The 25,004-nt window shown below is 51.9% G+C and overlaps 1 protein-coding gene and 1 long non-coding RNA gene across 3 annotated transcripts; one reads left to right on the top strand and one right to left on the bottom strand.

Annotated features, from left to right (window-relative positions):
• The first annotated feature begins 788 nt into the window (after positions 1 to 788).
• FGD2 (FYVE, RhoGEF and PH domain containing 2) lies at positions 789 to 23,510 on the top strand. Of its 2 annotated transcripts, none has more exons than XM_077904204.1 (16): positions 789 to 1,071; positions 4,247 to 4,481; positions 6,059 to 6,139; positions 7,063 to 7,211; positions 8,828 to 8,984; positions 9,204 to 9,287; positions 9,816 to 9,926; positions 10,171 to 10,317; positions 10,918 to 11,010; positions 17,142 to 17,221; positions 17,302 to 17,332; positions 17,780 to 17,872; positions 18,683 to 18,814; positions 21,824 to 21,970; positions 22,532 to 22,678; positions 23,054 to 23,510. In XM_077904204.1, exons 1-16 carry the CDS (start codon positions 1,004 to 1,006, stop codon positions 23,267 to 23,269), a joined length of 1,971 nt encoding a protein of 656 aa, XP_077760330.1. In that variant the 5' UTR covers positions 789 to 1,003; the 3' UTR covers positions 23,270 to 23,510. The 2 variants fall into 2 exon arrangements, with proteins under 2 accessions (XP_077760330.1, XP_077760329.1); XM_077904203.1 differs by having other exon boundaries at positions 792 to 1,071; positions 9,199 to 9,337; positions 9,868 to 9,926.
• On the bottom strand, positions 5,164 to 19,873 carry LOC144317598 (uncharacterized). The gene is made up of 3 exons (XR_013383610.1): positions 18,986 to 19,873; positions 18,521 to 18,630; positions 5,164 to 7,715 (listed from the first exon to the last, which is right to left on the bottom strand). It is a non-coding gene; the product is annotated as an uncharacterized LOC144317598 (long non-coding RNA).
• Positions 23,511 to 25,004: the final 1,494 nt, after the last annotated feature.

Below are 25,004 nucleotides of genomic sequence, written 5' to 3'. Positions count from 1 at the left end.
TAAGGGGAATACAGGTAATTGGCATTTGTTGTGGAAGTGTTGGGAAACCAGGTGGTAAAGAAAGCTTCCTGCAGAGACAACCCAGCATGTTAAGAGCAGGGAAGCCTGAGGATGACACAGCAAGAACGTGGTCATCCAGGTTTTCAACCAAATCTTTGCTGAAATTATACATTACTTACGTTTGATTTGGAAATCGGACTTCTTTTGTGTTCTTACTGGGTGACTTTGGTCAGGTTACTTAATCTCTCTGATCCTCAGTTTTCTCTTCTGTAAAATGGGGGTAGGAAAAGGATCCGCCTCATAAGGCTATTGTAGGATTAAATGAGAAAATGCTTGTAAAGCACTAAAAAGAGTATGCGTTAGCTGTTATTATCAGAGTTTCAGGGAGGAAGCTGTCCTCCCCTAGGGCAAGGAGGTGGAGACAGCAGCCATTAAAATGAGAGCCCCAGTGGGGAGATGAGAACAGCCTTGCACTCCTGGCTGCTAACCCCATAACAGGTTTGGGATCTATTTTTAGTTTAAAAAAAAAAAAAAAAAGTGGTTTCCTCACAGCAGTGAGCAGGTCAGATGCAGAAAATAAGTTGCTGAGAAAGCCTCAAGTAAAATCCACTGGGCCTTAAGAGAAAGTGTGACTGGCCAAGATCAGCCACAGGCTGGCTCCAGAAAATTTGTCTGGGCCCCCTTACCTCTGGGGGCGGCCTCTGGAATGAGGTGTACAGGAGTGAAAGGTCAGGCCCTGTGAGGGAGGAGTGGGGCCTCAATGGCTCCTCCCCCCTGCAAGGAAGCACAGGCCTTTCCCCTTCAGGGCTGTGGCTCCAGGACCACTTCCTCCTTCCTCACTCTGAAGGAGGGAGCAGGCCTGCTGAGCTCCTTGGAAAGACCAGAGCACCTTCCAGATGCCTTAGCCTGTCTGTGACCCCAGGTGGGAGTGCCCGAGGGTGCCAATTGGAGGCCTCCCTCCCTGTTTCAGGGGTAGCTGAGGACCACCCCAGAGACCTGCAGAATGGAGGGAGAGAGTAAGGAGAAGCTGGCATCTGTGTCCAATCTGGTGACTGTGTTTGAGAACAGCAGGTATGGAGTGGTGGGGGTGGGAAGGGTCACCAGGGCCAACTGGTAACCTCCCTCTAGCTCCTCTGCCTGGCCCGGGCCCCCATCTGCCCACCTCCAGGCCCTAGAGCATAGGCCCTCCCAGTCTCCAGGCTGAGGATCAGGGCTGGGGCCACCTTGGGCCCTCACAGTGAGCAGTTCCCTCTCTGCGCCCATCCTGAACACCTCCTAGGTGGTTCCTCCCAGCATAGAGGAGTGCGGTCAGGTCCCCGGAGCTGGGCAATGGTGAGCGTATATGCACCGATATGTTGTGGAGAGTCCAGACGTGTGTAGTTCTGAGTGAGTATGGGTGGACCAAACATAGTGTTTGGGTTGTGGGGCTCCACCCATTGCCTCTCCAGCAGAAACAATAGCTAATACTTCTCAAACACTTACTCATTGTAAGTAGGACAGCCGTATAGTTTGTCATTCAAATCTGCGCACAATTAAGACTGGAAGTGGACGCCGTTAAATATTTTTGGCAGAGGGGAGGGGACAATAGAAAAAGCTGAGATTGTATTGGGCAAATCTGGATGTATCATCAGCCTACCTTTGGGGCAGTATTCTAAGTGACTTGTCTGACTTATTTCATTTAATTATCTAACAGCCTCCTGAGGGCAGGTCTATTTCTATTCCCATCTTTTGATGAGACAATGGATGTACAGAGAGGCAGGGGGTCAGGGGAGCACCTGGGTGGCTCAGCAGTTGAGCATCTGCCTTTGGCTGAGGGTGTGATCTCAAGCCTGGGATCGAGTCTCACATCGGGCTCCCTGCAGGGAGCCTGCCTCTCCCTCTGTCTATGTCTCTATCTCTCTCTGTGTCTCTCCTGAATAAATAAATCTTTAAAAAGAGAGAGAGAGAGGCAGGGGGGCTCAAAATGCTTTAAATTCATGGGTAGAGGCTTCCATCTGAAGGGAAAAAACTAGGCGAGATGTGTGGAGGTCATTGGTGGCCCTGGCAGGGGCGGTGTGTGTGTGTGTATGCACGCGCGTGCGTGAGCGTGCCTGTGTGTAATGTTAATTTACTCTGCAGACATTTCTTAAACCTGGGGCTGTGTTAGGGACTGTTGTCGGTGGCATTGTCTGGAAATAGACTGTAAGGTAGAAATCTGTTTCAGTAGGTTTACTGGGGATAGTTTTGGGAACGACAGCTGTCAGGGTGAGGCTAGAAGTACTGGGAGAAGTTGAACTGTGTGAGCTTGAAACAGAGGCCTCAACCTGTCCCAAGGAGCTCTGGAGCTGAGCTGCCCCTCAGCTTGTTTTAATAGAAGCAAAGCAAGGGGTCTTTGTACCCCCACATGGACTAGTCATTGGATATGGGCTTGACCTGGGATGAGGCACCTGTCTTTCAACCAGGGCAACTCCCAGAGGGAGACCTTGTCAGTAGCTGTCAGCCACCATACTGCCAGCAGCTGGGGGAAGAGAGCCTCAGTCCTGAAGGGGGTGTGGGTGGCACAGCATAGCATCATACAGGAACCGTAGTGGACACAGGAGGTGAAAGAATGATCCCTGCTGGGAGGATTTGTTTTGGGCACTAAGCTCATGGAATTACTGTGATCTAGTCATAGGCAGTAGATTTCCTGAGAGGGGCCTGGATTCGGTGCTGAGGGCACTCAGAGCAGACAAAGACTTCAAGGTGAACATGGCATAGATGTGGACCTAGAAGGGCTGTGCAGCTTGTTGCACCGGTGACGTTACCCCACCTCTCCCAGGGTTCTTTGCCAAGCCCATTCTAGTTCAGCACTGAGGACAGCTCTCGGCACCACCTCCCAGGCCACCACCCGCCCCTGGGGTGTGGGGAGAGAGTACCACCCAACTCAACATGCCAGGCATGCCCAGTGGAGACCCTCAACCTGTGTGCTGTGCCCAGGCAACAGTGGGCAGGGGGAGGCAGCCCTCAGACCAGAATGGGGTCAGAGGAGATCTTGCCCGCAGGGTCAGAGTCTCCCCTTATCAGATGAGAGGCCCTGGGCCGGTGGCCTTGGCTTTGGCTTTCTTTTGCCATCTTCTAGCACCTTAGCTGATCTGAAACTGAGGGGTGAAAAGGAAACAGAAGCTGGCTTGGGGCACTTTGGAGGGAAATGCAGAAGCTGAAACCAAATGTAGAACAGAAAGCTCGAGGCCCAGCTATTTCTGCGAGCTGAGGAACCAGGCCCTGGGGTGCCAGAGAGATGGAGGAGCCCATGAGGAGCCACTGAGGACTGGCTTCCAATCCTCTCTCTACCACCAACCACTGGTGTGACTTGGGGCGGACATGTTTCTCCTTGATTCAAATGGGAAGGGGCAGTGTAGGGCGAAGGCTCGAGAGCCAGCATGCCTGATGAATCCCACCTTTGCCACCCATAGCTGCATGTTACTTACGCTCACTGTACCTCAGTTTCCTTAGCTACAAAACCAGAGTAATGAAAACCTTTCTCAGAATTTTGGAGATTTTGTACCTGTCTGGTCCTCCATCAACCAGCCTGTCTTCTCATTGCAAGTCTTTCCATACCAAAGGGAATGGGCACAGCCTCAATCATGGGATATACTCAGTGAGGGTGTCCTCTTTTATCTAAAGAATTTAACTGGCCTGTAGACTCTGTAGGTAAGATAAACACTCACAAAGCTCCCTTTCAAAGACCTGTTCCTGGAGGAATAGCAAAACTGCTTCCAGACTGGCTTTCCCCTCTACTAGAGGTGTGGAGGGCACAGCTCCCATTGATAAGCCCCAGGTTTAGCAGCTCTGCTCTCCCTTTAGAGTGTTCCATGGCTCCCAACTTCTCTCCATATGTAAGTTACTAAGATTTTAGGGCCTTTCCTGCTGCAGAGACTAAAAACAGAGGTGAGGTAGACAGATGAGGGTGATCTGCTACCACTTAGAAAGCACTGTATGCAGAGGAGGGGTTCCTCATTGCATTTTAAAGAAGGAAGTATGTAGTTCCCCAGGAAACAAAACAATTCTACACTGACTCATATTGAAGACTAGAGTTCCCTCCAAGAAGATGTTGGGGAAGGAAGTGGATGTTTTACTTAGCAAATTTCTCCGGAGTGTCAGGCACTCGGGAACCACTCCATCACAACTGTGATTTGCATTAATCACCTCTAAATCCCCACCAGGAAAGTGTTAGTCTTCTTTCTATTTTACAGCCAGGAAACTCTCAGGTCTGTTTTGTTTACCCCAGGATTCCAGGAGCAGCATCCAGTGTCAGCAAGCTGGAGATTGAACATCACCACCCTGGATGCAGGTCTCCCCCACCCGCAGAGCCATTGAAGGAGCCTAACCTTGGGGAGACCCTGAGGGGGTCTGAGCCCAGGATGGTCAGCAGGAGGTACCTGAGCTCCCTGAAGAACAAGCTGTCCAGTGGGGCCTGGAGAAAATCTTGCCAGCCTGGGACCGACCCTGGGCCAGGGACACAGGTGCCTGAGGGCTAGAGTAGAAGTGGGGAGCTGGGGGGACCACTTCACTAACCTCCTCTCAGCAAATTCTCTCCCAGCCAAAGCCAGCACTTCCCTAAGCGAGGGTCTTATGTCACCAGAGATCCATTGAAAGTAGATTCTCCTTTCTTGATGGCCTTTGATTAAATGCCTACAATGTACCTCACTGCTGGCATGATTTGACACACACCCCCCCCCCCGCCACTGTAGGATTCTTTCAGACAACGACATGAAACTCAGACAGCTTAAAGAACTTGTCCGAGGTCACACCACTTATAATAGTCTCCATTTTGTGAACCTGGTGCCCTTCCCAGGTGTGGCCTCAGTTTACTCACTGAAGGAGGCAACAATCGCAACTAGAAATATAGGTTAGGGCTAATCCTGCCCTTAGACTGATCCTTGGACAGGTCACCTCCCTGGTCTGGGTGTCAATTGGCTTGTCTGTGGAGTTCAAGGGCTAGGCTGTGTGATACCATGTACCCCGGAGCCAGACTGCCAGGGATCATGCCCCAGCTCTTCTGCTTCCTAACTGTGTGACCTTGGGCAAAGCACTTTAACATCTTTGTGCCTGTTTCTTCATTTATAAAATAGGGATGGCGATCATAGTAGTAGGTTCTGGTTACCAGTTCCCATATAACAAATCACTCCAACATGTAGTGGCTGAATGCATTTTATTATTTCTCACAGTTCTGTGGGTTGACTGGAATGCTACTGGGGTGTTTTTATATTGGTCTCACTTGGGGCTTGTCTTAATCAGCTCAGGGCTGCCATAATAAAAGACCATAGACCGTGTGACTTAACAAAAATATGTTTCCTTACAATTCTGGAAGTCTTAGATCAAGGTACCGGCAAGGTTGTTTTCTGGTGAAGCCTCTCGTCCTGGCTTATAGATGGCTATCTTCTCACTGTGTCCCCATGCACATACTCTCCTGGTTTCTGTCCCTCATCTTATAAGGACATCAGTTCTATTGGGTTAGGAGCTCACCCTTATGGCTTCATTTACCCATAATTATCTCCTCAAAGGTCTTATCTCCAAATACAGTCATATTGGGGGTTGAGGGCTTCAATGTATGGATTTGGGGAGGAGGGGGCACAATTCAGTCCATACTAGGGTCTCTCCAGAGGGTGGCTGAGGCTGGAATGCCCAAGGTAGCTCAATTCTCAAGCCTGGTGCCTGGGCAGGGACAGTAGAAGCTTGGTCCTGCTTGGATGCTGGCATGGCTGGACCCTCGGCTCTCTCTCTATGATGTCTTTGGACCTCTCCTCTCAATGTGTCCTCTCCATCAGAAAAGCCAGACCTCCAGATGTGGTGGTTCATGGCTCCCACGAGAGCATAAGCTTCCAAGAAGCTTCCTAGGCCCAGAACTGGCATACCCTTACTCCTGCCCCATTCTTTGTTCAAGCGATCCCACCACTAACCGGGATACATTGTACGAGGGCATGAGTGCCGGTTGGTGGGCATTCACTGGGACATCTTTGGAGACTGCACTGGGGGTCCCCATCAGAGGACACCAAAGCTGTCTCTCTCCTTCTCCTTCTCCCCCTCCACCCACCTGCAGGAGCCTGAGGAAAAGAGGATCGTCCAGGAGCTACTGGAGACAGAGAAGGCCTATGTGGCACGCCTTCATCTGCTAGACCAGGTCAGTGGCCAGAATACTGCCCCATGCTGCCCCGAGCCCCAGCACCCAGGTCTCCTCACCCCACCTTTGCTCTCCCTCTGTATACCTCACCAGCACTGAGAGTTAGGACCTGGGGTATGATTCTAGGAATTTAGTCCTTTATCTCCATTGGCTGGAGTTGGGGCAAAAATCAGGATTTAGTGCATTTATGCCACTTGGCCATTCCATCCCCAGTGCTTGGGCTGGCCTCACATGTAGCAGAGTGCACATGTCCTTCCCAGCCCCACACAGAATCCTCATCTGTCACCCTACCACCTGACATTCTCACTGTTATTACCCCTTCACACTTTAAAAAATATATATTTTCTTTATTTATTTGAGAGAGAGACTAGAGAGTGAGCGAGAGAGAGAGATTGAGGGCATGAGCAGAGTGGGCAGCAAAGGGAGAAGCAGACTCCTCGTTGAGCAGGGAGCCTAATGCAGGGCTCAATCTCAGGACGCCGGGATTATGAATTGAACCGAAGGCAGATGTTTAACCAACTGAGCCATCCAAGCGCCACCTCCTTTCACACTCTCGTAATAAGCCCCAAGCAGGAATGTTAAATATTTGTAAATCTGGAGCATGATCTTTAGCTTGGTGAAGTCCAAGACCTTGAGTGACCCTAGATGGGCCCATTTCTGACACTCACCAGCTGCGAGCCCCTGGCCAAGTCCCTGAGTCTCTAAGGCTTCATTTGCCCATCTGTAAAGTGGCCAGAACACAGCTCTCTCTCTTCCTGAGCTTGTTTCAAGTATGATGGGAGACTGAAGAGGTGAAAGCATTCAGTAAACTGGGGAGGGGCCCCTAAGACCCCAGGCTGTGCTCCTGTCCCTCTAGGCTGCTGCTATGTGGCTGGGGGGCCCTCCTCTGCCACAAGCCTAGTGACCAGCAGTGGCGGTTGCAGGTGTTCTTTCAGGAGCTACTGAGGGAAGCCCGCAGCAGCAAGGCCTTCCCTGAGGATGTGGTCAGGCTCATCTTCTCCAACATCTCCTCCATCTACCAGTTCCACGCTCAGTTCTTCCTCCCGGAGCTGCAGCGGCGACTGGATGACTGGTGAGGGCACACCACAAGCCCCTGGGGTCCCCTGATTGCAGCCCGGGCCAGGTCAGGGTGTGACATCCCCAGGGCACTGGATTTGGCCTGTTAGGTTCCTGCCCTTGCCATTGGCCATGACTGTCTCTTCCTCTGGTGTCCGTCTGTCCTCACAGCAAGGGACTTAGACAATGAGTATGTGTGTGTCCTGGGAAAGGGATGGGTCAAGCCCCCACTAGACTGGGAAACTTAGGAGCCAGTGGAACCAGCTGGTGCTAACTGAGGGCTTCCTACATGCCCAGCCTTGGGCTTCAGACCTATTAACGCACTTAATCTTCAAAGGCGCCCCGTCTTTGTGATGATGCCATCACAGTGATGCAAGAAACAGTCTTCATTTTCAGAGATGACCACTGAAGCACGTGGTGATGGACTTACTTGCTTTATATATTTTGCCAAAGAAATGCCATGATGTCTGGGATGTCTTTAAAATTCTTCAGCAAAGAGGAATGTCCGTAATTGTTAAATCTGGTGATGGATAGAGAGGGTTCATTATTTTATTCTTTTCCCATCATGATTGCTTACAGTTCTTCACAATAAAATGTTGGTTTGTTTTTGTTATTATTTTTTATTTTTTAAAGATTTTTAAAATAATATTTTATTTATTTATTCATAAGAGACACAGAAAGAGGCAGAGACACAGGCAGAGGGAGAAGTAGGCTCCCTTCGGGGAGCCCGATGCAGGACTCAATCCCAGGACCCTCGGGGTCATGACCTGAGCCAAAGGCAGATGCTCAACCACTGAACCACTCAGGCGTCCTCAAGATATATATATTTTTTAGATTTTATTTATTTATTTGAGAAAGAGAGTGTGTGAGCAGGAGGGAGGAAGAGAGAATCTGAAGCAGACTCCATGCTGAGCTGAGAGCTGGGTACAGGGCTCGATCCCACAGCCCTGGGCCGAAACCAAGAGTCAGACGCTTAACCAACTGCACCACCCAGACATCCCTGTTTTTTTTTTTTTTTGAAAGATGATCCTATGCCTACCATCATTCCTATTTTTTCCCAATGGAAAAATGGAGATACAGGGAAGTTAGGTGACTTGTCCAAGAACACACAGCTAGAGTAAGTGGAACAGTTGGGAATCAAACTCAGGCAGGCCAGCTTCAGTGACTGTAGGGCCCCCCATCACTTTGCTGTAAACAGCGCACAGTATGACCCTGGATATGTTCTTACCCCTCCGAGGCTGTTTCTTCATTACTAAGATGGACCGATGATCACCCCCTGCAGAGTTGTGAGAATTAAATGGGATGAGACATGCAGCGTGTCTTGGGCAGGGCTTGGCTTGTGGTCCTCGCTACCACTACAGCAGAAGCCTCAAGTGGTTTGTGTTTTGGGCCCGACACTGCATTGGGTCTTCCGATGAAAGAGAATAGCATCTGCTGTCAGGGTTCACAGTCTAAGGGGGCTGGACCATACACATGTGCGTGGGGGTGACATGCCCCCATACCTGCACCCAGAAATGCAGCAGAAAGACAGTTTGGGGGGTGGTTCAGAGGCTCTGGCCTAACCTGACCCTGCCTGAAGTCAAGAGAGGAGGTCCTCAGGCTGAAGGCAGTACCTGGGTGGCCCTCTTGCAGGACAGCCACCCCCCGCATCGGCGACGTGATCCAGAAACTGGCCCCATTCCTGAAGATGTACAGTGAGTATGTCAAGAACTTTGAGCGAGCTGCTGAGCTGCTGGCCACCTGGACTGACAAGTCTGCACCCTTCCAGGAGGTGATCACCCGCATTCAGGTGAGGTTGGGTGGGGGGTGGGGCCGAGTCTCCACTGCCACCCCCAGTGTGTACTGGCTTGGTTTCCCTGAGGGATTTGGGGTACCTCCGGCTCAGCTGCTTGCACAGGCTCCAGCACCACCCTGCCCTGCCCCCTCCCCTGACCCTCTTGGCAGCCTGATCCGCCCTTCCCCACCCTCACCCCACACTCTTCCTCCTTCCATCCCTCCCCAAGAGCAGCGAGGCCTCCGGCAGCCTGACTCTGCAACACCACATGCTGGAACCCGTGCAGAGAATCCCACGCTACGAGCTGCTGCTCAAGGAGTATGTTCAGAAGCTGCCAGCCCAGGCCCCAGACCGGGCCGATGCTCAGAGTGAGGATACCCCCAAGGAACCCACGGGGCTAGGGAGGCCTGAGCCACTCCCATTTACTTACTGAACACCTGCTAAAATGGTTGGAATAACTATGAGCTATCCGCAGTGATTGTTGGCACTTCACAGACATTATCTATACCATTGGCCATTTTTTACAGACACTCAGACCCAAAGAGATCAAGGATTTGGCCAATGTCACACGACCAGAAAGGGGCAGAGCTGGAATTTGAAGCTATGCCTCTATTATGCCAAAGTCCATGCTCTTTCCCCAGCACCCTCTGGGTCTGGCTTGGATGGGGGAGTCACAGAAGCCCAAGGCCTAAGTCCTGTCTTTCAGTGGCTTCCAGTCTCTCCACTCTGGGTGGGAAATGGCCCCCATCATCCGGTCATCTCATGTGCTGGGCCGGGCTACTCCCACCATCACTCAGAGCAGGCCCTAAGGCCACTTTGTTAAGCCTCAAGGACTTCCTGCCTCAGCCCCCAGCCCTCAATCTTCAGGAGTTAATTCTGGCCCTGCGCCTCCCTTCAGAAGCGCTCGACATGATCTTCTCAGCCGCTCAGCACTCCAACGCGGCCATCAGTGAGATGGTGAGTAGCCGGCCCTCAGGGCGGAGCCGCAGGCATCCCCAGGGGTCCTGCACCCCCTCCCCGCAGCTCTCAGCCTCCCCCAGCCCAGCCAGGTCTCTATCCATTCATCCCCTGATCTCTCCCCATGCTACCTGGCCCCCTGCTGCCCTCTCCCTTCACATCCCATCCTCGTTCACACAAGGCAAACCTTCCAGAGCAGGTGGGCCCTGCGTGGCCTTGGCTGAGGGCTCGCTCCCTGTCCCAGGAGCGGCTGCAGGACCTGTGGGAGGTGTACCAGCGCCTGGGCCTCGAGGGCGACATAGTGGACCCCTCCAACACCCTGCTCCGCGAAGGCCCTGTCCTCAAGATCTCCTTTCGCCGCAGCGACCCCATGGAACGCTACCTTTTCCTGGTACAGGGATGCTAAGCAGCCCGCCCTGAGGGAAGTTCATGGACCACTCTGGCCCAGGTCCTGCCTGCCTGGTGTCTACCTGCAACGAGAAACAGGGAAGAGCCTGCTTCTCTGTCCTTCTCTGCTTTGGTGCTGGGGTGACTTTAGACAAGTCACATGCTGCCTGTGGGCTTCAGGGATTTCCAACTGAGGGGTCTCTCAGATAGGCCCTAGGAAGCAACAGTTAGATTTGCACTAAAAAGGCCGGGGTAGGGGGTGGGGGTTAGGGAGGGAGTCACCTGGTCCTGCCTGGAGGTCGGGGGCAGGGAACTGTAACATCCCATAGGCCCCTGCAGCCCTGAACCCCCATGAGAAAGGCCTTGTAAGTTTGATGCCCACAGACCATGGCAACCCTTCAGTGACCATCCTCATTGGTTTGGAGGCTAGACAACCCCTTCCTCATCATACCTGTGACTCCTGTGAGCTGGCCCGGAGTGTGGCAAGAGAGGGAGATGCAGTGGTGCTCCACCCACTCCCACGGAAGCCCTGCTCCCCATCCTTCTTGCCCTGCTGCTGCACAACCACTCACCACACCCACTCACCAATTCATGTCTCCTACAGTTCAACAACATGCTGCTCTACTGTATACCCAAGGTCATCCAGGTGGGCGCCCAATTCCAGGTGAGGACCCGCATCGACGTGGCTGGAATGAAGGTGAGAGACTGCCCACACATGGTCAGGCTTCATCCCAAGGGTGGGATTGAGGATGAGGAATAGCAGGAGGGTCCATGCTGGGTTCTCAGTCCAGGAACCCAAATCTGGCAGGTCCTGGACCAATGTGGAGGTGGGAAAGTTTGAGGTTGGAGTTCTCCCATATGGGCCCCCATAGGCCTGGCCCACTCTTTGGGGCAATGCCCACCCCGGCTCGGCCTCTCTCTGCTTTCCCTATTAACTACACAGTGCTTTGACAACTTTAATATATACATAAAACCCCCGGGAGTCTTGTTAAAATGCAGGTCCTGATTCAGTAGGTCTGGGGTGGGGCCTGAGACTCTGCATTCCTCACCAGCTCAGGCAGGGGTGGGGAGGATGCTACTGTTGCATGTCCACAGGCCACACTTTAAGTTGTAAGGGTCTACACTGTCAGCTTAGCTGCTGGATCGTGTGTGTTCCCAGCCAGAGATGACCACAAATGAGCAGGAACAGCAGCCCATAATAGTGCCCACCGACTGCCTGGTGTCCGTGGGTTGGGCCCTACACCATCCCATCAGATTCTCACGGTACCCCTATAATGGAGGGGCTATTATTTTCCTTTTCATTTTTTGGGTTTTTTCTTTTTTAAAATAACACTTTTATTATTTAAAAATATAGATAATGCATGTCCAAAATCAAATGTAAAAAATATATATGAGAAGTCTCCTCACTACTCTCTCCCCTAGTTCCCTTCCTGGAGACAGGCTTTGCTTCTTATGAAGGCTTCCAGAGGTAGTTTTTACAGACACAAGCTAATAATATATTTATTATTGCTTCCTTGAAAAAAGATTGTTTATTTGAGACAGAGAGAGATAGAGAACATGAGCAGGGAAGAAGGGTAGAGGGAGAAGCAGACTCTCCACTGAGCAAGGAGCCCGACTTGGGGCTCGATCCCAGGACCCTGGGATCATGACCCAAGCCAAAGGCAGGCACTTAACCAACTGAGCCACCCAGGTACCCCTATTTGTTACTGCTTCGTTACTTATGTTTCACATAAACGGTGAAACAGTTTTCCATAGACACCGTTCCGCACTTAGCTTTTTCGGCTAAGCACTAACTCTGGTGATTGGTGCACATCAGTACATTAGGAGCTCCCTCACCCTTCTGCATAGCTACTGAGCATCTCCATGTGCAGAAGACACCATAAGTCATTTAGCCAACCCACTCCTGAGGGACATTTAGATCGTCCTCAGTGAATAACTCCAAATGAATAACTATGTACATGCCTGTGTGTAAGTGTATCTGTAGTTAATCCTATTTTAAAAAAATAAAGAAATAAACTGTGGCACATCTAGACAACGGGATATTATTATTTGGTGATAAAAAGAAATGAGCTATCAAACCATGGCAAGGCATGCAGGAAACTCCAATGCATTTTGCTAAGTGAAAGGAGCCAATTTGAAAAGGCTGCACACAGTGTGATTCCCGCTATCTGACATTCTGGAAAAGACAAATCTATGGAGGGAGGAAAAAAGATCAGTGGTTTCCAGGGGTTAGCAGGGAGGGAGGGATGGATAGGCAAAGCCTAGAGGATTTTAAGAACAGTAAAACTATTTCATGTGGTACTATAGTGATACATGTCATGATTCATTTGTTCAAACCCACGGCAAAGGGCAGCCCGGGTGGCTCAGCGGTTTAGCTCCTGCCTTCAGCCCAGGGCCTGATCCTGAAGACCCGGGATCAAGTCCCATGTCGAGCTCCCTGCGTGGAGCCTACTTCTCCCTCTGCCTGCGTCTCTGCCTCTCTCTCTCTGTGTCTCTCATGAATAAATAAATAAAATCTTAAAAAAAAAAACCCACGGCAAGTATATATGTATACATATATCATATCTTCTTTATCCATTCATCTGTCGATGGACGTCTGGGCTCTTGCCATAGTTTGGCTCTTGTGGACATTGCTGCTATAAACATTGGGGTGCAGATGCCCCTTTGGATCACTACATTTGTATCCTTTGGATAAACACCTAGTAGTGTAATTGCTGGATCATAGGGGAGCTCTATTTCTAACTTTGTGAGGAACCTTCATGGTGTTTTCCAGAGTGGCTATATTTGTATCTCCACCAACAGAGTAAGGGGGTCCCCCTAAAAGTCTTTTAAAAGGAAACCAAGGCCCAGAAAGGTTATAATTTGCTTGGTAGCGCACAGCAAATCCTGGTTTCAGCAATCAAACCGGGTATAGCAGAGTCCAGAGTCTCTATACCTAATCACCATACTGGACTGTGTCCTATTAAGGCTTCAACGCAGAGGAGCAAAGCTTATGCAGAATTGCAGGCTTAGTGGAGTAAGTCAGGGAGCCAGGAGCTTTCTTGACAATTCCTCTCTGGTCACTGAGCCCCAGTATGTCCTGAGGCCTGGGGCTGGGAGAAGCAGAGGTCAAGTCTAGATTATCTTGGTACCCTTCCATTTCCCCCATCCTGTATCCCTATCACCCCCTTCCAGCCCTCTCCCACGATCTGCCGCAGGAAGGAGGGGCAGGTGGGAGTTGAGCCAGGACCCCCCATCCACTGAAGAATCTCTGGGCCTCTGAGAGCCCTCAGCAGGAGGGCTTTAGGCTTGCTCCTGACTGACATTTGGGCCCAATCAAGGGCCTGGAAATGGGGTACAGCCTGAGAGTGATGAAGGCCAATGAGGGGACCTGGGTTCCTGTGGGGATTCCATCCCACTCCCCATGCCTGAGCTGACTGAGGTCTTTATGAATGCAGCCCCTCAACCTGGGGCAAGCAGCTTCCCTTCCTGAGTAGTTGGAATGTCCCAGAGGCCAGGGTGTGTGCAGGCTTGTATCTCTGGGAGTCTTGGTGAGAGAGATTGAGAAGGGCAGGTTTATGGAGAGTAACAGATAGAAGTGGAGACAAGTAGCCCTGTCTTAGGACTGGCAGAGACCCAAACATAGAAAAAGAGGCAGAGATTGACAGATAGAAAAGCAAAGAAATAGGCCAAGACAGAGTCATAAAGAGAAAATACATAGAGACAGGACCAAGAGCGTCAATACGTGCTGGGTTCCTGGCACCTGCCAGTCCCAGTAAGTGCATCTCCTGCACACTGTACCTGATGCTCCGGAGGCTGCACAGCACCTTCTCCCAAATGGCACAGGCCGGGCAGGTGCAGAGCTATCCACCTGCCCGCCATCTGCACAGGAACCATTTTCTGAGTCTGCAGTCTGAAGGCAGGTCTGGCCTTTGACCACCATGATGGTTCCTAATGGCCTATGATCCCCTGGCTTCCTCCTTTCTGGACAGCAGGGAGGCCTAGTTCTCAGCAGCTGACTCTCCCCCAAGGTCTGTGTTGATCCTAACACTGTGCCATCCTGCACAAGGCCAGCCTAGGAAGAAGGAAGGGATACCCAGAGCTTCCATGTACAACTGTGTAGGTTGGGCACTCCACAGGATGAGCACACCTCATCCACAGCAGACATCACGGATTGTTTATTTGCAATTCTCATTGTCCGGCAGATGGCAGTCAAGTGTCTTGTTCCAACAAAATCTGAATATTATGCCGGTTTGCCAACAGATGTCAGTAAAGTGTTTTGAAGAAAGGGTGTCTTTTTCTAATTAGCACAAAGGCACCTGAACCAGCCCAGACCTAGGGAGTGGTAGAGACTGGGTGCAGCAGATCCGGGAAATGTCCTTGAGAAGCTTTCATCCTCCCCCTCTGCAGAGGTGGTCCCCACTGCTCTGGTCAGAAGCTCCCCTTTCTCTACTAAAAGCATCATATTTCTTTTTGTTTGTTTGTTTAAGATTTTATTTATTTACTCGACAGAGAGATAGAGCCAGAGAGCACCAACGGGGGAATGGCAGAGGGAGAGGGAGAGAAATAGGGTTCCTGCTGAGCAGGGAGCCCGATGCAGGGCTTGATCCCAGGACCCCCAGGATCATGACCTGAGCTGAAGGCAGATGCTTAATCGGCTGAGCCACCCAGGCGTCCTGCATCATATTTCTTTTTACCTCTGGAGCCCAAACCTTAGATTTCTCCTCTCTTTCCCTCTCCCTCACCAGTTAGTCATGGAGTCTTGCCAGATTCCCTGATATCGACCCCCAGGGAGAAAGCTTCTCTCTTCCCAAGTGCAGGCAGGCTCATTTCCCCTGGATCCAGCCCTTCTTCATCCCTTGCACGCAGCCACTGGGATGGCTTTCCCAAACACCTCTTTCCACAAGAGCTTCTCTCCACTCTTAAACCTTCTAGAGCCTCAGATTCCAGTCCAAATCACATCAGGCCCCTTCCAGAGGGAACAGACTGATTTCAAAGGCCTGAAGGGCAGAGCAGGCCTAACGTGAAGAAGGATGTACCCAGAGTCAGTGTTCTCGGGGACACGGCAGGCTGCCCTGAAAGTGGGCAAACGCCTGGTCGCCACATGGCAGGGAGCAACGGAGAGGCTCAAGCGTCAGGTGGAACAACAAAGTTCCATCACACTCAGGCTCTTATCTATGCCTTAGTTTCCCTTTGCGACTCTACATACTGCCTGGGAGAGAGGTTTGTGCTTACGGGACTCTGGGGGCGGGGTGGAAATAGATATTCCTCGCCCTTCCCCTTGGAGCGCCAAAAACCTGATTCGAATCCTCAATCTCCCTTTAGATACTGTGTGAGCTCAGGCAGGTCTCTTGCCCTCTCTGAACCTCCATCTCCGCATCTCCTAAATGAGGGTAGTAACATCTCTCTCCCAAGATTACTCTGAAGATTTTCTTTATCTTTCTATTAGGGACAATTTAAAGCCAAGAAAGTAGTACAATGAACCCCTGTACACTCATCACCTGGCTTCAACAATCGTCGACTCAAAGCCAGTCTTTCCCCCAGCATTCCCCCTCCTAATCCTCTTTCCACTGGATTATTTAAGAGCAAATCTCGAGACCCATAATCATTTCACCTATAAATACTTCAGTATGTGTCTAAAAGAGATAAGAACTCTTTTTTTTGCCATAAAAGGTGACAACAGTACCATTATCACATCTAGCAAATTAATACTAATTATTTAATAATATTAGGATCCTTTGGTTTTCCTTGACTTGTAAATGTCTTCTCACAGCTGATGTGTTTGAATCATTTGTGATGTGTTTCTTACATCCCTTCGCATCTGTTACACATCCCCTCCTCCTTTTTTTCATTTATTAATTAAAGAAATCATCTCATTCTCCAGTAGCGTTTCTCACAGTCTGGATTTTGCTGCTTGCACCCCTGTGGTGTCATACAACATGTCCCATGGTCCCCCATATTTCTCGTCAACTGGTAGTTAGCCTAGAGGCCTGACCAGATTCAGCTATGCAAGACGGTCGCTGGCTGTCGCTGCCCTCAGGTGGCGTGTCATGGCTAAACATTAGGATTGATTGGTGGGTTCAACAATTGTATAAGTTAAATAGGAACATATATTGGGGCACCTGGGTAGCTCTGTCGGTTAAGCATCACCTTCGACTCAGATCATGATCTCAGGGTCCTGGGATTGAGTCCCATAAGAGCTCCCTGCTCAGTGGGGAGCCTGCTTCTCCCTCTCTCCTTACCTGCTGCTCCCCCTGCTTGTGCGCGCTCTTTCTCTCTCTGTCAAATAACTAAAATCTTTAAAAAGTAAATAAATAAATGAGAACACGTATGGAGAGCTCTGAGCTCAGTGGCCAGTGCATAGTAAGCACTCTCTGACTGGCAGCCTTCTCAGTGGCCATGGGGCTCTGGGACAAGAGGACAGAGAGAGAGATGGGAAATGGCATTGTCTGTTGACTCTCTGAATCGGGCAACCAATTTCTTCATTCACTGTATGGGATAGAGGGTCTTATTCTAGGCCTTAGGTCTGCTCCTGAAATAGCTGTGTGCCCCAAACCCAATTTATGACCCAATTTCCATTTTTTGGTGACTCCTTTGTCAGAACTGTCACTCCTACCTCACACTAACCCAACTTTGCTGCTGCTGAAATTCCAGGAGCTTCCATGTCCTGTTTGCTTATAGTGCAGCCTGGTTGCAGGTGCATTTGCTCGGCTCCACAGGTTTAGGGAGGCCATGGAGAAAGTCCTGATCCCTGAATTGTTCCTTGAGCATGAGCCATCTCCATCCATCCGACAGTGCCTGGGGTCAGGATGTGACTGAACCAGTCGCCTCCCTCTCATCCTCAACCAGGTGCGGGAGCTGACGGATGCAGAGTTCCCCCACTCCTTCCTGGTGTCCGGGAAGCAGCGCACCCTGGAGCTGCAAGCCCGGTAGGCATGGAGCTGCCCAGCTGGGTGGGGAAAACCTGGGAAGGGCTGCTCTCCTCAACCTGTGTTCACTTTCCGAGCAGGTCCCAGGAAGAAATGATTTCCTGGATGCAGGTATCAGAACATTCCAGGGCCCCTGGGATTCTGAACCCAGCCTACCCACCCAGGCTGAGGGGCAGGGAGGGGTGCATGTGCATGTTCGTGCATGCATGCATGCGTGTGTGTGTGTGTGTGTGTGTGTGTGTGAAAGAGAGAGGGAGAAAGTGTGTGCCCCGATGCTCCCTCTGCTTCCTCTGGAATCGCTCTGTGGTAGTTTGGAATCAGACCTGCGTTCAAATCTTGCTGCCTTTCACTGTCTAGCTGGGTGGCCTTGGGCAAGTCACTTAATGTCCCTGAGACTCAGTCTTCATCTCTGTAGTCTAGGGCTAACAGTCTCTCCTTCCTTTAGTCAGCTGGGATGGGCACCCAGTAGGCTTTCAGCAATGTCTGTTGACACAGTGTGGATGGATGGGCAGATGAGCCCTCCCTGTCACCCCCTAACCACTTCCCATGCCCCCTTAGGCCTGCCAAGCAGCCATTGACCAAATCGAGAAGCGGAATGAAACCTTCAAGGCTGCGGTCCAGGGCCCAGAAGGAGACGCCCAGGAGCAGGAGGTAAATGAAACCTTTGCATCCTTCACTGGAGCCACCAGCCACACACGCTTATTCCCTCTCTTTGCTCCGCCCAGCCCAGCCTGGAGGGCAGGGGAGTGTCACCCACCAGGAGTGATTTCAAGGAGACCAGGGAAAGCCCATCCACCCCAACCTCAGAAACTCAGGGCCAAAGGTTCTCCCATTAGCAAAAATTTCCTTTGGGAGCCTTCATATGCGACCCTCCCTAGGAAGGGATCCGCATCCATGTGGCTCGGGCTGTGGGGCGGTGCAGGTTCGGGCTGAAAGCGAGACTGAGGTGGAAGGTGGGTATGGCGGAGAGGGAGAGTATCTGGGACTTGATTTCCACTCTGAGCTCCAGCTCTGGCTTGCTGGGTATCCCTGCTGAGTCCCTTGACCTCTCTGGGCTCAGTTTCCTCACCTCGAAAAGGAGAGTGGGATCCCTGGGTGGCGCAGCGGTTTGGCGCCTGCCTTTGGCCCAGGGCGCGGTCCTGGAGACCCGGGATCGAATCCCACGTCGGGCTCCCGGTGCATGGAGCCTGCTTCTCCCTCTGCCTGTGTCTCTGCCTCTCTCTCTCTCTCTCTCTCTCTCTGACTATCATAAATAAATAAAAATTAAAAAAAAAAGGAGAGTAATAGTAACTGACTTACCACATAGTCTTTGTCAGTCCAGTTGGCTTCATGTGGATGCCCCCGGGAAGCGCGGGACACATAACCCCTGCCGTGGGCAGGTGGGTGGGCAGAGGCCCAGGGCTCGGGGCCTGTGCGGAAGGAGGTCATGAGGTCATGAGGTGCCCACCTACTGCCCAACAGCTGCAGTCCGAGGAGCTGGGCCTCCGGGCGCCGCAGTGGGTCCGGGACAAGATGGTGACCATGTGCATGCGCTGCCGGGAGCCCTTCAACGCCCTGCGGCGCCGCCGCCACCACTGCCGAGCCTGCGGCTTCGTGAGTAGTCCCACCAGCACCCCGGCTGCACGCGCTCCCTCCTCTGCCCCACCTTCCCGCCCCGGCCTCCCAGCCGACTCTGCCGGCTTCAACCCGTGCAACCCAGAGGCGCTGGGCACGAACTCTGCGCCAGGTACGTGAGTGGCCTTGTTCGGACCTGACGGTACCCACCTGGGATGCAGGGGCTTTTGTGACCCCTGTTCTGCACCTGGGGAAATGAGGCTTGCCAGGGGTTAGACCATGTGCTCAGGATGCTCCCCAAAGCTGGCCCTACTCCTTCATCTCTTCTTTTTCTTTTTCTTTTCTTTCTTTCTTTTTTTTAAGATTTAAAAAATTTATTCACGAGACACACAGAGAGAGAGGCAGAGACATAGGCAGAGGGAGAAGCAGGCTCCCTGGGGGGAACCCAATGTGGAACTCGATCCCATGACCCTGGGATCAAGATCTGAGCCAAAGGCAGACACTAAACCACTAAGCCACCCAGATGCCCCCCTTCATCTGTTCTTACCACCATTTCCTGAGAGCCCCAGACCCTGCACCGGGAGATGGTCTCCCATTCCAGGTGGGGCCTGCAAACCCCTCAGCCCCCCTCAGACCTTGCATCCACCACCCTACCAGCCCTACGCCCATCGTCCTGTCTTCCTGAACGACCTTGAGAGGCCACTCCTCTCCAAGGAAGTCCTCGGGCCTCCAGCACCTTCTCAGTTCTGTGGCTAGCTGTGCCTCAGTTTCCTTGCCTGTGCAATGGGGATTATAATACGTACCTCCAGGGCGGTAGTGAGCTCCTCCTTTCCTTCCTCAGCAGTTTAGGTGTGGCTCACTCAGAGGAGCACCCACTAGCTGATTGAGGAACCTGTCCACTCCTCTTATCAGCTCAGGCCTGGTTATCAGGGGCAAATCTTGCTTTGCTTCTGAAGCACCTGCTGCACTTGAGCTGTTCTCTGTTGACATGACAACCCCCTTCCGTTTACTCTGCAAACAGAGAAGCTCTTTCTGATCTCAGTCTTTAATGAGCTCCATGGGGCTAGAGACAACCAGCCGGGCAGGTTGGGGCCAGTCAGGGAGGTGTCCCCAAAATGTATCACATGGCAGTTGGGACACAGAGTAAATTTCAAGGACTGGGGACACACCTGTGTTTCGATGTGAGCGACAAGTTCTATCAGAGCCAAAGAGAAAGGATCTGGGGATTCGCTACTATTCTTGGTGATTCACATCTGTAAATAAGGGTTGAGTCGACTGACGTTTGCCAACTGGGTAACTGGTTCCTAAAGAACTTGTTTAAAAGAGTTTAAAAATATGAAGACGCACCCAGAATAACAACTCCCATGGACTTGCCTTCAAGGTACAGGGAAGAAATATAATATTCTGACAACTAAATGAAATGTACGATCCTTGATGGGATTGTGGATGGGGAAAAAACAAAACCAGCTGCAGAGGCCATTACTGGGAACTTTGGGGATAATCTGATCATGAGTCACCTATAGACAGAAATCTTGTATCGATGTTAAATTTCCCAAATATGATCATGACATAATGAATAGGCAGGAAAATGCCCCTGTTCTTAGGAGACACAGGCTGAGGGTGTGGTCATGATGACTGTCATTTATACTCAAATGATTCAGAAAAAAATACACACACATATATATATAGAGAGAGATGAAGCAAATGTGGCAAAAATGTTAACAATCAGTGAGTTTGGTGGGGGCAGTATCATTGCCTTACTCTTACAACTTGTCCATGGGTTTGAAATTTTTCAAAATAAAAAACTGGTGGGGCACCTGGGTGGCTCAGTGGCTGAGCATCTACCTTTGGCTCAGGGCATGATCCCGGGGGCCTGGGATCAAGTCCCACGTTGGGCTTTCTGCAGGGAGTCTGCTTTTCCCTCTGCCTATGTCTCTGCCTCTCTCTGTGTATCTCTCATGAATAAACAAACCAAATATTTAAAACAACAACAACAACTGGTAGAGGAGAAAATAAGTACACACCAACAATACAAAAAGTCTAAATCTCAATAAAGTAAAATGTTCCCAAGGTAGTTGAAGCCCTCTTTTGGGGCTCTATGAGATACTCTGAGCCCAATTTCAGGGTTTCTCATGCCTGTGCATACCTTTGTATTCTGTGAGTCATCCTTTCAGTGGTTTGAATGCCCAGTTTCTGTCTCCCCACCTGCCAGACGGGAATCCTGGTGAGGGTGAGGAGGCCAGCCCTTCCCCTGTGGGTCCCTGCCAGGCCACCGTGCTGTGCTGGGCACCCAGATGAGCCCCTGATCTCTGTGTCATGCTCTCCATTTCCAGTTCCACATCCGGGGCTCACTGTGACACCCCGTTCTCCCGGGAAGTGACATCCTGCAGCACCCATGCTTGTCTCTGAGTCTTGTCAGAGTCTCCTGGCCTCCCCAGCACGATCCATGTCGGCCTGCCTCAGGGCTTTCTCCATGCTGGGCTGGGGATGGGCCCCATTCCACCGAGTACACATGACAGGTCTTCCCGGCAAAAACGACCAGCCCAACACTTTTTATTAGAACACGCTTGACTCTAGGATTGCGCAGATTGCAAGATTTGCCTGAATCTTAAAGCAAAACCTGGGACTTTAAATACCTGTCCTGTTTGTGGAGGGACAGCTGCTGCCGGTGAGCCAAGTGGCCCTGGGCAGGTCACTGCCCGCCTGCTGTTGGGTGAGGATGAAAGCCCCGGCGGGGTGGCTGGGACAATCAGATGAGATGGCAGAGGGGAGAGAGAGCTTGGAGAAGTGGATTAGATGCAGGGCTGTGTGCATGGAAGCCCCTGGAATTAACAGCCGTCCTTGCAAAAGGGGATCAAGAGGCACCTGCAGGGGGGGCCAGCTCTTGAGCCTCCACCTGGCGGAGCTCAGAGCCTGGGCTCTCCCGCTGTGCCTCTGCCAGCACAGGGGACCACCTGCCTCTGCCTCCATTCCTCTGCCGAAGCTTGCTCTGTCTTCTTCCTGTCCCTGGGTGCTTTCACGCCCCACCTCCTGCCCATCCTCCCCCAGGTGGTGTGTGCCAAGTGCTCCGACTACCGGGCTGAGCTCAAATACGATGACAACCGGCCCAACCGGGTCTGCTTCCACTGCTACACGTTCCTCACCGGAAACGTGCTCCCGGAGGACAGGGAGGACAGGAGGCGGGGCATTCTGGAGGTGAGGGCCAGGGGCCACCACTCAGCAAATGCGTGCGGCGCCCTCCGCGAGCTGGCCCTGTCCTGGGTGCTGAAGAACAGGCCCGCGGGGGTCACACTTCCCATCCTTCTCTCTGCGCACCTCCCCGGGAGGGGAGAAGCCCCCACCCCCACCCCCACGCATCCCAGCCGAACGTGGCTCCCACGTCGCAAGGTGGTTCCCTTCATGGACCTCTGACCACATCCCCATCTCCCCCATTCCCTGCCTGCCCTGCCCCGGAGGCCACACAGCTCGCTCCCTTCTCAGGCCCCCGTTCTGTTCCTGGGGCCCACCCAGCACCTGCCCCAAGCTCAGGCTGGCTGGGGCTTGACCATGGCTCTGCCACCGGTCAGCTGCGTGACCCCAGGTCCCTGATGGGACCCCTCCGAGACTCAGGGACAATTAGCTCCTCCTTGTGGGGTTGCCACAAGGATTAGAAATAGTGATTGTCAAGCCCCCAGTCCAGTAGTGTCTGAAGCACACTGGGTGCTGTGTTACCCGACAGTCTCTCTCTCTCTCTCTCTCTCTCTCTCTGGTTTTTAGAAAGGGTCCATGACAGGGTCTGAGCAGAGCCTGATGTGCAGCTTCCTTCAGCTGGTTGGGGACAAATGGGGCAAGAGCAGCCCCCGGGGCTGGTGTGTGATCCCCCGGGACGACCCCCTGGTCCTCTATGTCTACGCTGCCCCTCAGGTAATGCCATCACCTGCCTCCCAGACCCTGGCCCTCTCGCAATATGTGTGTGTATGGGGGTGAGTAGTATTGGCTCCAAATGCCAGAGAAGGAAACTGAGACCCAGGGAGTCCGTGGTTCCCTCCAAGGCAGAGGGTTAGTGGCTTGCAGAGCTGGGCCCGGACTCCAGGTCACAACAGCTGTACCCAGCAGGCAACCAGTCCTCCCCTTCCTTGGTGCTCTCTTACCAGTCCACCCTGCTTCGTGGGTGTTTGGGGGAGTGAGAAGTGGGTATATGGCTTTTACTTCAAATTGGCTGTCCGAGGTGGTGGCGCTAAACAGAAAGACAGTGGCCCATGGCTTTCCTTTTATCCTTTTCTTTTTCCTCCCCCCCAGGACATGCGGGCTCACACCTCCATCCCCCTGCTGGGCTACCAGGTGACTGCTGGGACCCAGGCAGATCCCCGGGTCTTCCAGCTGCAACAGTCAGGGCAGCTTTACACCTTCAAGGCTGAAACTGAGGAGCTGAGGGACCGCTGGGTGAAGGCCATGGAGCGGGCGGCCAGTGGCTGGAGCCCCAGGGGGCCCAAGGATGGAGACCTGTCTGACTGACCCACAGCCGGCCACTCTCCCCTTAAGAGCCAGGCTCCTGGCACGGGCTGACCTGCAGCCTCTGTGATCCACCACGCCAGCCTGAGCTCTCAGATAACCAATTTCCAGGGGCACCTGGATGACTCAGTCTGTAGAGCATGCGACTTTTGATCCCAGAGTCATAAGTTTGAGCCCCATGTTGAGTGTAGAGATTACTTAAAAAAATAAACTAAAACAAACAACCAATTTCTAGTCATTGGCACCCAGACTGTGTGTCTTGATCTAGGATTCAGAAAGTGCGTGTTTGTTCCTTTGGGGACGGGTGACCAAGCATCTCTGTTTGCCCAGGGCTGAGGGGGTTCCTGGGACTTAGGACTTATGGTACTAACATCTGGAATGTCCCAGATAACCCAGGACTGTTGGTCACCAGTATGGTTCTCTGCCTGGGCTGTACATTAGCATCACCTGAGGAGCTCTAAAAAATATATATATATATATATAAAAATAAACTAAAGGGTGCCCGGGTGGCTCGGTTAAGCCTCTGCCTTCAGCTCGGGTCATGATCCTGGGATCCTGGGATCGAGCCCTGTGTCTGGCTCCCTGCTCAGTGGGGCACCTGCTTCTCCCTCTCTCTCTGCTTCTCCCCCTCCTTGTGCATGCATACTCTCTCTCTCTCTCTCTCTCTCTCGTCAAATAAACAAATCTTCAAAAATTAAAAATAAGGAGCACCTGGGTGGCTCAGTGGTTGAGCATCTGCCTTTGGCTCAAGGTGTGATCCTGGGGTCCTCGGATCGAGTCCCACATCAGGCTTCCTGTGGGGAGCCTGCTTCTCCCTCTGCCTGTGTTTGTTTCTCTCTCTCTCTCTCTCTCTCTCTGTGTGTGTGTGTGTGTGTATGTCTCTCATGAATAAATTAGAAAATAAAATTTAAAATAAAATTTAAAAAAATTTAAAGTACCAATGTCCATATCCATTACAAAGATGTCTGATTTCATTAGTCTGGGATGAGGGAGGCACAGGAATGTTTTAGGAGTACCATCCTGAGTCTCATGTTCAGCTTGGGCTACCCAGATGAAAAAGAGAGCAAGCAAACCAGCAATGGTTGAGTACCTGTCAAGTGCCAGGCATGATAGTAATCAGAATGATAAATAACAAACATCTACTGAACCAGGTACTGTGCTGGGTGTGTCATATGGAGTATCTCATTTCACCCTCAGGAGTTATAATCCCCATTTTCTAGATGAGGACATTGAATCCTAAAGAGGGTTTAGTCAGTCATTGGCTCAAGGTCCTACAGCTGGTGGGTGCTGAGCTACGTCAAAGCTGTTTTCATCAGGCAGCAGTGCAATAGGGCAGGCAAAGAGGGGAGGAGAGTGGGAAAGAGGGAAAAGGAGTATGGGGCACCTGGGTGGGTCAGCGGTTGAGCATTTGCCTTTGGCTCAGGTCATGATCCCGGGGTCCTGGGATCAAGTCCCACATCGGGCGCCTTGCGGGGAACCTGCTTCTCCCTCTGTCCCTCTGCCTCTCTGCCTCTCTGCCTCCCTGTGTCTCTTGTGAATGAATAAATAAGATAAAATTTAAAAAGGAGTATGGAGGGGTCGGAAGAGGAAGGAAGGGCAGGAACAGGCGGTCTGGCCCTAGGCTCCTGGGTGAGGCTGCTTTTCCCTAAGGGCCCACTGAGGGATGGCTTTCCATCAGGCCAGCCAGCCACAGCCGGGCTCTGCCCTTAAAGAAGGCAAAAGGAGGGTAGGGGAGGGA

This window comes from Canis aureus, chromosome 7, assembly GCF_053574225.1.
Source record: "Canis aureus isolate CA01 chromosome 7, VMU_Caureus_v.1.0, whole genome shotgun sequence".
In the NCBI taxonomy this organism is placed as follows: domain Eukaryota; kingdom Metazoa; phylum Chordata; class Mammalia; order Carnivora; family Canidae; genus Canis; species Canis aureus.
The sequence above is the reverse complement of the archived record's forward strand: the minus strand, read 5'-3'. Positions and strand labels throughout refer to the sequence as shown.